Genomic DNA, 10,988 nt, shown 5'->3' on the forward strand with positions numbered 1-10,988 from the left:
TCTGCTGTTTTTGCTGTTTCCTGGTGGCAGTTCTCTGGCTGGAAGATTAGAGCTGACATCAGTGAGGTGGCTGGTGAGAGGGAGTGACCCGGAGCTCCGGTATCAAGGAAGAAATAGGAGCTAGGGCAGAATTGTGAGTCTTGAAAATGTCCAAGGATGAGTTTTTATGTTGTTTTCAATATGAAAGTTGCTGTAAGAACCCAGAACTGTGGTGATTATTTCACTTTGATCTGAGTGCTGAGCAAGCTGCCTTGGCCTGTGAAAGGCTGCTCATGGGTGTGGGTCAGCCACTTCATTAGATTCAATTAGGTCTATCTCCTTAGCCAGGCCAGAGCAGTAATGGCCCATCCCATAATTTTATAGTCAAACTTTAAGACCAAACTGCCTCTAAATGCTGCTGGGTCTGTTCAGATTTTTGCTGCTGAGTCCATGAGATCCTGTATGTTAGGAACAGGTTGTATGGACTGGACAAACACCCTGTTGAGCAGCAAAGGGGGTGTTTATATCAGAATACTGGCCTACAAAAGAGAGCAAGAGAGACTTAGGGCTGTTTTACCTCTCAGGTTTGCTTGTGGGCCCTTTTTGGCTCTCAGGAGGCTCAGTGATTGCACCAAGTCATGCACAAATATTCCTGGGAATCCAAAAATACAGACAGCTGCCCCCCTCCCTACCCCCACTCCCATAGTTCTTAGTCTCTTTATTATAGTAACAGGCCTTTAGCTAACAGCCCAGCAGTCCCTTGCCAGGAGCCAACAATCTGGGTTCAACAGGGATAACATATTACAGTGCTTTGTTAGTGGTGTTAGAAATGACTCTTAATAATGCCGACTGTTTGCTTGTCATCCTACCAGTCTGGCCAAACATTTTTGAAAAACCATGTTAAGCAACTAGATATCAAGTTACATCTGCCTTCGGAATATATGGACTGAAGAAAAAACTGACTAGAAGATGCTCGAAGGGCCTTCAGGCTTTGCAGTTTTCACTTTGAAAGCCAACCAGTATGGCTGGGCAATGCTTTTCTTCTGTTGCTGCTGCTGAACTCAAATCCAAGTCACAGTTCAGAAGGGCTGGCACTTGGCCAGCTCTGGTAATGCATGTTTGCATGGGGTAGGCCTCCGTATAAGAGATTAATTCACCAGACCCACTCAAGTCTAAGTAGTGACTGAATACAGTTTGATGACATTTGAATGTATTTCAAACATCCAAATAGAGAGCTGGAAAGATGTTTAGCTTCAAATCTATTTCAAATCCAGTCTATTTCATATCTGGCAGAGACCTAAAATTTCTAACTTTTCTTTTTGGTCACAATTCTCATTGTGATGTTCAGTATAAAAAAAGAAACAATTCTTCCGCCGTGAGCGGCCGTCCAGTGGCCGGTGACCGATCTGCCTCACCTGGGAAGAGTGCAATGATAATACCAACATGGGCCAGTGAGGCGACGTCCTCCACAACTGGACCGAAGAACAGAAGGACAGCAACTTGTCTGTCCCCTTCCCCAATTCCCCAACACTATTCCCCTCCCCCAATTCCGCAATAAAATCTTAAAAAAAACCCAATTCTTTGTTGTTTTCTTTTAAACAGGTCTGCTACTGTCAAAGAGGAATGTGGTTCCTTGATTTTAGGTGCTGCTGTATGAAACTAATGATTTTCTTGTAATGTTCTTCCCTCCCTTCCCCCCCACTCACCACCAGGAAGGGCGCCTGTGGCCTTCAGACAGCTCCGGTCCTCGGCCAGGTACCTCGGAGGTAAGGGGTTCGACAAGGGAGGGGTGTGGGTGGCAGGAGGAAGCTACTGAACCTGATGTGCATAGGGGAGGGGAGGAGGGAAATAAAACCATTGCAACAAAATTAAATGTATCAAAGCATAGATTAAGAAATAGCACATTTAAATTAAGGCATATACGTATAACTTTGTTTAAAAGGTGGGCGATGGAGTGGGGGGGGGGGAGTCTTTCCCTAGAATCTCCTAGAGATTATTTGTGCTAAAGTTTCTTATAAAAAACAGGTTGAGAATCACTGATCTTTACATGATCCCATAAGCTGCTACTAATGAGGCATGGCAGATATGGGCATAGTTTATAAATATAACGTGATTCATTTCCACATCTCTAAGTTTAATAGTATAACTTTAAAAATAACATAGTTTTTTTGCCTTTAAATTAAAAATATAGTATGGGAGAAGTCAATGGATGGAGATATATATATATCTCCATCCATTGTGTGTGTTGTGTGTGTGTGTGTGTGTGTGTGTGTGTGTGTGTGTAATCTTTCCTCTAGAAGCCTGGATGGTGAAATAGATGTAAGAATTCAGTTTGGGGGAAAAAATCTATAATCATATTAACTTTGGAACACAAAACATTTTTCATATCAGTTACTAAAAATAGCTACAGGAAACTTTTATCTAGAAAGAAATAACTGTTAAAGTTTAGAAACCAAAAAGAAAAAGAAGTCACTTGTTCCATATTCTTCTAAGTAATTGATAGGGCAACAGGCTCCTATAAATAATTAATAAATTGACCCAGTGCCCACTACCTGTTCCAAGTACCATGGTGCGAAGTTATAACATATTTACAATGAAAACACTGAGCCACTCCCTACTCTTACGAATCATTGCTATGAGAGCTGGAAGGGACCTGGGAAAGCAGGCCTGCCAGTCCTCTTACTTTATAGGTAAAGAAGTGGAGGCCTGGACCAGGTCACATGGTGGACAGGATCAGTGCAGCTGTCTGCACAGCACTCTTCCACTATGTTACTGTTTACTGCACTTTGGAAGTTACTTTTGTATTCTACTTGAACCAGTGGAAAATGTATATATAACATGCGCAATAACTCCCCCTAAACCCAAATTTTCAGTTAACCACAATTCTCCAGTGTTGAACCATCTTGGATAAGCTATACTTTGGCAAGGTTGGTGGTCTTAAGTTACAAGGAACAAGAAAACTACATTTTTTTTCTGTGATAGTCTTTTCCTGTTTTCTTGGGGGGAAAGTTTTCAGATGGGTGAGAACACAGACCAAGCATACATTTTCTTTATATCATCACATTCATGATCATTACTGTGTCAAAAATGTCTTCAAGCTTTTCCTCTTTTCCTTGCAGATCATGTATGCCCCGCGTTCTCGGGATAGGTTTACTGCCCCGTCCTTCATCCAGAGGGATCGGTTTAGCCGCTTCCAGCCCACTTACCCCTATGTGCAGCATGAGATTGACCTTCCCCCCACCATCTCCCTGTCTGATGGGGAAGAGCCGCCTCCCTACCAGGGGCCCTGTACCCTGCAGCTCAGGGACCCCGAACAGCAGATGGAACTCAACCGAGAATCTGTGAGGGCCCCGCCCAACCGGACCATATTCGACAGCGACTTGATAGACATTTCTGTGTACAGTGGGGGCCCGTGCCCACCCAGCAGCAATTCAGGCATAAGTGCCAGCACCTGCAGCAGTAATGGGAGGATGGAGGGGCCACCCCCGACGTACAGTGAGGTGATGGGCCACTACCCAGGAGCCTCTTTCTTCCATCCCCAGCACAGCAACATGCACAGAGGGAGCAGACTGTCATTTCAGCAGGACAGCTCCGGGAGCACAGTGGTGCCCATTCAGGGCAAAGACAGGAAGCCTGGGAATCTTGTCTGATCCTCCAATGTGCACTTGAGGAGAAAGAAACTGAGGAGGGAAGAAGGCTGCACTGCCCCTCTGCTCCCAGGCAGTGTTCTTCAGTTTCACGTGCTACAACTAAGTAAAACCAAATGTGCAAACGTGGTCTTTGTTTCTGATTCTTTTCAGGGGAATTGCATGCAAACTAGACTGAAATAATACAAACTTCCATCCGTTCTGACTGTAAACAGTGTTTATTTGGAGGCAGGCGTCGGGATGGGGTCGGGGTGGGGGGGTTTTGGCAAAGGGTGGGCTTGGGAACACAGAGAAAGGGATGCTTTGAAGATATCATGAAATAAAAAGAGGTATTTGATTTATTTAATTATGAAAGTAGATTGCAGAGCAAGAGGCCAGAATGGCCTGTTTTATAATTAACTGACTAAAGAAGGAAGCATTATTATGTATTATAATGGGGAAGAATTAGCCAGTTTGCTTTTTCTCCCAAGGTGTGGAACTTTTATTTTGTTTTAAAAATATGATTCAAAATTCCTGTTTTTTGTGCCAAGGTATAAAGTGGAAAAGTTAGATGAATGCAAGGAGTTAATTTGTGTTTTTATGATGATGTGTTTTTTAAAGTTGCACTATCTTAATGTTTAAAATATACATGAGGGAATTGTTTTATGTGAAGTTTTGTATGTTGTCTTTTCGCCTGTGGATTATTATTAGGCCCAAGGAATACCCTGGAGTACTCCCCATAATCATGCAAGTAAAGATGTTTGGGGATGTAGCCTAACATATGCCGACTTATGTAAATCAAGAAAGTCGTTATTGCAAGAATTTGCATCAGATAAGCAGTGTATCACTGAAGTATTTGGAGACTTTTGGATGGAAGATAGGGAATACTAAGTTCCAGCATTTCTGACTTGTTGGTTACTCTACTAGACTTAGGACGCATATTTTATTAAAAATGGACCTGACAGATGCATTTATGTATCCCAGTATCATGCAGTGCTGCCCTCATCCTCCAGCAGTGCAGTTTCTTCAGTAATTTAGATTTTTTTCACTGTAGCATGAAGTATACTCAGATACATACATTATTTTATGCAATAAATTGTTTAAAATGCAAGGTGGTTATTTTTAATCCTGTTGAAATATGTGACTTGTCAGTGTACTCCCACTGTCTCTCTCCTTTCCTAGGTAGTTCAGTTCAGTCCTGGATGGCTGGTCAGTGCTCGAGAGGCTCTGTCCCCATGCAGCCCGCTGGACTAAGTGTTTAAGTGATGCCTGCAGTGGGTTCTTCATGCATAGGAAGCCTCTGGAATTGACAAAAGAACACCACGTTGCAGAACAAGATAAGCCATTGCTTATCTTCACTAGTATTGGCGCAGCGTTCCTGGAGGAATGCAGTGCTCAGAACCCAAATTCCTGTGGGAGTTCACTCAGCCTTTGCAGTGGTGGCCAGAACTGGATAGTCAGTTACAAAACTACAGGGCAGAAGAGCAACTTTAAAAGCACAGAAAAAAAAGCACAACACAGCAGCTAAATGCAACTAGAAACTAATTTTAAATATTGTTAGTCTTAGTTTTAATATTCCTGATATTTACAAACATTTGTCCTTATGTAAATAAGTAACATTCTTTTGCGGAAGCATTTGGCTTTTATAACAGCACCGGCCAATAAATTCAACCAGTACTGCACCACAGGCGGATTTATCTGTAACCTGCTCTGAGCAGGTTAGGTCCCTTTGGCTTCTGCATGTAACAAAATGGATTGGAATGATGACTCAATGACTCTGATTGCTACAGTTTTAATGCCAAATCAGCACATGTGTGTTTGTGTCTGTCTGTGAGTCTCCAAGGCCATTTCTCAGTGAGGTGACTTTGTGCTGTTGGCTGAGAGCTGGAGAGACTGTTCTGAGCTATAAGTCCTGTCCACTGCCCTCTGCTTTTTTCTGCTGCTTCTCTTGGTTGGTCAGTAGGTCGCTGTTTTGAGGATTGAGATCTTCATTAGATTTATTCATTTCACCCAGTAACATCCACAGGACTAGTCAAACTCTTAGAAAGGGAAAGAAAAAAGGTGGGCAGCAGTTGTCACTCATACTCCGGACTGTTTGGAAGTCTGTACATTGAGGGCTGCAGTGGACTGGGCAGAGCCCTGGGAGCCTTGACTCAGGACCAGAGACTTGGGCCTTTCCCACTGCCCTAGAGCCTCCTGACAGGTCAGCTCATTGCCTGGGTCACAAGCCTGTGTGTGAAGGAAGCTGGCAATCTTTGTGGCACAAAGCCTTGTCTCACCCTGTCAGGTGAAGTACCTGTCCCAGTCAGGACCCCATCGGTGGGGGTTCGGGGCAATTTACTGGTCAGGTGTCTCCTCAGATGCAAAATAACAAGGTTAGCTAATGATGTCATCATTCCAAACCTTGCCTGCAATTTTGGTAAAACGGGTGAACCCACCCTGTAGCTCTAGCTCAAAATGGTTTTACAATCCTTAACTTTCCTACCTGCTGCAAGAATGAACTAAGGTCAGAAACGTAAATTCCTTAGTTATTTTGCAAGTATATGAAAGTTTCGTGGATGTCCACTGTATTGACAAAACAATTATTTAATTCAAATAACTTTAATCATCCTTCAAAAGAGAGGTTTCTCACATTCAGCCATTCTAGAGAATTGCCCTTTAGGTTAAATAGTTATTTAAAGATAGTGACATACGAAACCATGATTTGAATGGTCTTGAGGCTGGTACTTTGTAATGACTTAGTTTAAAAGCCAACATCATGACTTAATAGTTTCCCTTCAACACAGGGAAAAGGTAATTTAGATCAGTAACTCTTGAAGATTGTGGCTGACCTGTTCATATCGCATCATCTCCTTGCTGGTCTGTTGTGGAAAGAGGTGCGATTGTGAAGACGCAGCTTGTACAGTAGGGCCTAATGTTTAAGAAGCTTGTGCTTATGGAGCCTGAGGGCCCAGTTTAGGAAGCAGTGATTTAGGTAATCGATGATAGGTTTACTTCAGTAGAATGTCAAAACAAAGGACTGCACTGTTCGAAAGAATAGTTGGTAAGAACTGATACTTCGGGCATCCTGCTGTGACTTGTCCATTGTCCCAGGGACTTCCAAGAATATGAAACCCAAGGCATACTGAGTCCCATTTAGAGGAACACAGTCTTCAAACATATATTTGTTTTTTCAGAAAGTATAGCATTCTTCAGACACTGAAGCCATCCTTAATAAAAAAGAGATTTTGCTAAACAAATTATGCATTTAAAAAGCTAATCTATTCTGTGTGTCTGACCAAAACTGAGTGTTAAAGAAGCTTGTCAAGCATACCCTTTGTCCTCCCCACCACACATACACACAGACACACAATCCAAGAAATTTCAAGATAGCAGAGGAGAATATTTAAAATTTACAAAGATTTGGTCATGAGGCTACACACATATCCACTGATTTTAGCTCAAATTTATGGGAGAGGAAATAAGGGCCAACAGTAAACTGGAGGCCTTCTAACACCAGCACAGGAATGTGGTATACAGATGAGTGAGCCTTAAGCTTCTAAATAATCTCCATTTGATCTTCTTCACCTTTCTCTTCATAAGCATGAGAAGGTGTCAAGAGGCAAGCACTTTCATAAAGCTTCTCTGATCTAGAAGAATCCATTCAAATCCCCACCTTCCTCTCAGAACCAGTAGTTGCATCCTGACAGAGGTGATCCTGTATCTTCCATCCATTTGCTCTTCTCTAGAAAGTCCTTTTTAGGAAGAGTCGTGCCCTTGAGGTACTGGTTCATAGCACAGAGATACACCCTGTTGTGCTCCTGCCCTCAAAAGAGAGTCCATCTATGCTGTTGGCGCTTGCTCCTGCATCGTTCTGAGCAGCCTCATGTCTTGCATTTGCTGCACTGGTGCTGGCTTTTTGAGGTTTGCTATTTATATTCAGCACGGCAACATTAACTGCATGCTAATTCATATGCCATTCATTTTTCTTAAATTTTTGAGAGCTTAACAGTATATGAAGGAAAAAACCTGGGAAAGATACTTGGTTTTTGTTAACTTTCTGATTTTGTCTAAGTGACTAGAAACAGAAATATGCCAGTGCCTGGTGCCAATCCCTTGCACAGTGAGTGACATATTCTCCCAAGCCTGCCTCCTCGCCGGCCACCAACATCCCCAACCTTCATTGACAAGCAGGTACGCAGGCTCCTGTTCCGCTTACATTCACCTATATTACCACAACCTTGCCAGATTTAGATAAAGTAACAGTTGGATGACAAGTTGGCAAGTCTCCCCTCCTCGATGTTAGGAATGCTGTATCTAACAGTGGCACACCAAAGTCACAGATTAAGAAACTTTACTTTCACCCAAGTCACAAATAATAGTCTTGGCAGCTTTGCAGCACCTAACTTACGGATTCCAATGAGGCCCTGCTGCCAGCTGCCAGAACCTTCTATCCAGAGATCAGAGACATGGATGGCAAACGGAAAGTACTCTCCTGCCTTGTGATATCCTAGGAATAGGAGTTTTTAGAAATCAAGGTTTCAGCTTGGGTTATTTTACTACCCAAACAAAGTGCTGCATCATTTGCATAGTTCAAATGTATAATTTCTGCCAGGGTGAGACAGTCAGTTGCTGCTGCTGCTGCTGCTGCTGCTGCTGATTTCCAGGTTGGCTGCATTAGGAAAGTCGTGTGTGAGTGGGATGCCTTGCTAAGAAAGCACTGTCTTCTTTTCATCCTTTTCTTTCCTTCCTCTGTATGCTTTTTTGTGTGTCCTGTGGTGGGGTTTAAAGCTATACTGAGAAATATGCATATTATACGGATCCATAGCACTTCAGAGAGCTCTGCATGTCAGTAGTTTTTCAGCACCCAAGTTGTCTCATGTTCTGCTTTTAGTAGACAGAGGAACCAAGCCCCCACCACTGCCGTCCTCTGTGCTCCCGCCTTTGCTGTGCCTCACTTACAATGGTGCTTCTTCAGTTGTCTGTCTTTTCTTATGTCCTATTTGTAAGGTGCTGTATATAACTTGAATATATTATGCACATATCCTACCCAATGGGTAGAACAAAAATTGTTAATACTGTAAAATAATGTATAGATACCAATTTTAACAGAAATGGCATAGAATTTGTGAATGCCTATGTGCTTTGTCCTCTTTTGTAAGGAAATTTGCAAATGGATGCATACAGATAAAAGTCTATGTAGTTTATTTTCCTATTAAATATTGATATTATAACACAAGGGAAAGAAGTTAGAACAAGCAAGCCACAGTTTATGACCAGCGTTATGTATAGCAATTGAGAGTTGCATCTTTGCTGTGAAAACACTTCTAAAAAATAATTTTTAAAAATTCCATCTTTTTTGGTTGCCACTAGATGCTTATTTTAATCTCTTTAGTAATGCTCAGTTGGACCAGTATTAGATACAGTAAGAAAAAAAAATGCTGATTTTTCAACTTGCTTTATAAAAAGACATTATGCCATGTTGTAGAATAATAAAGATGTCAGACCCCAGAAAAAGTGCATATTTTGTCAAAATTGCAAAAATTACATCCAGAATAGGTAAATCAGACTGCCACAGAGGATTCTGTTCAATACAGAGGCATTTATGACCATCTGAGTGCCAAATCTCTCTGTGCCTTTTTCTTTGACAAATTGAAACTGTGGAGCCAATGAAGTAACAGTGGTTTGTTAGGGAAAGAATACCTCAGGAAAAACGAACCCACTTAAGAGAAGACCTCATTCTTTGAAAAAAACGTTTTGTTACAGGTTATCATCAGCAGAGAATTAGCTATCAGTCAGCCAAGTGAAGAATCTTATGTCCATTCCTTTTGGTGTCTCATGGTGATCTTGACCCAAAAAACAGACTAGGTCTTACCATTGGTTAGGGATTACTTTTTCAGTTGCATGCTATGTCACAGCTCTTACACAGCATCTACTTCCAGCTCAGTTTTCAGTGTCTGACTGTGACCTCTGCATTTATCTTCAAATATTCTAATATAAAAAAAAAAGAAAAAGAAAAGCCTATAACAACATGTTCACTAAAACCACTGTTGAATCATGGGTGTAAGCATCCTTTCCAGTGTTGTCCTTAAAGGCAATCAGTGAAATTTTGCCCATCTGACCCATGTTTCCAGTGTATCCTATCACTAGAAGATATTAATTCTAACAAATTCCATAGTTTTTATTTGCTCTGTGGTATATATTCCGATCTTGAAAATTACAATAGAATCATACCCTTATCCTCTCCGGAAAATAAATTATTACTGATTATCCTTAAACTACAATAAAAATGCCTCTACAGTGCAACTCTTAATGCTGAATGAACTAAAAGTCAGCCTTTTTTTTGTTATGTGTTTTGAAAGAGCCATGGAAAGATCATTATCTGTGTGTTCTCTAGCCCATCCAGTGCCCCTTCTCCAGGTTCCATCTATTGGGAGAACTGTTGAGTGTGGGTGTCATCTGAGAATGTTCTGGACTCAGGGGTACTAAAATTTGTTACCACGCCATAACTTCCTTTCTATAGAACTAACTGAGGTGTAAACTTTACTGTTAATGATCCTGGTTCATTTTAATGTACTTGTTGGTGTACTGCTATTTTTCATTTCATGGCTTTCAAAAATCATGTTTTCTAATTGTATACTTGTCTAGTTTAAAACTGTTTTAAAATATGTACAATACTATTCACAGCATTTAGTTCATTTAATTTTTATTATAAAGTAGCCTACTAAAAAAGTACAACTGTATTTTAACTTTTAAATAGTTGTTCAGGTGAACTATGATACTTAGAAGTCATTAAAGTCTTTTTTACCACCATTTGTGCTTACTTTTCAACATAATTCCCAGTTATATACAGAAAAAGACTTCCAAATGTTGTGCATCTGCCTCCTTTAACTGAGCAATGGTGATGTAGTTCTTAGACCCAAGGTCTGTAACTGCAATACTTTTAAAGAAAGATGTTGCTCTAAGTGCTGTTCAAGTTACGAAATCAGCTTTTTTCTGCTTGTTCTTAATGCTATGGTCAAACCATAGCACCAAATTATTAAAAATAATCAGTGATATACATGTGTCTCCTGGTTTTTTTTTTTAATCTTTCAAAAACAAAACACATAGGTGGGGAGAAAAACTACATGTTTCAAAACCCATCTCAAAGAAACACTTCTATGGCTCCCTAGCTAACTTCTCTGTTCACTTTTATTCACTCTTTTCACAAAAATCATATTCTGCTATAAACAACTCTGGTCAGATCATTTCGTATGATTCTTTCCTCAATTCTGTGTTCACCACAGAATATTCAGGGATCATCCTCAGGTCTCATGAGAGGAGCCACTAGACAACTGCTTCACCTGAGCTGAGGCGCCTGGGGAGGTGTTTGTAGTTGTCGTCAAGTTTCTGGATGGCTGTCAC

General features: G+C 41.1%; 1 protein-coding gene across 22 annotated transcripts in view; it reads left to right on the forward strand.

The window, feature by feature from the left end:
- Positions 1-10,644, forward strand: part of LDLRAD4 (low density lipoprotein receptor class A domain containing 4) — a 578,686-nt gene extending 568,042 nt beyond the window's left edge. For all 22 annotated transcript variants that reach the window (XM_019668254.1, XM_019668244.1, XM_019668230.1 and 19 more), the window contains 2 exons: positions 1,692-1,745; positions 3,099-10,644. In XM_019668254.1, the coding sequence (XP_019523799.1) occupies positions 1,692-1,745; positions 3,099-3,629 (585 nt within the window). In that variant the 3' untranslated portion in view covers positions 3,630-10,644. The remainder of the gene's footprint in view (positions 1-1,691; positions 1,746-3,098) is intronic.
- The last annotated feature ends 344 nt before the right edge of the window (positions 10,645-10,988 follow it).

This window comes from Hipposideros armiger, unplaced genomic scaffold (genome assembly GCF_001890085.2).
Source record: "Hipposideros armiger isolate ML-2016 unplaced genomic scaffold, ASM189008v1 scaffold_522, whole genome shotgun sequence".
Taxonomy (NCBI): Eukaryota; Metazoa; Chordata; class Mammalia; order Chiroptera; family Hipposideridae; genus Hipposideros; species Hipposideros armiger.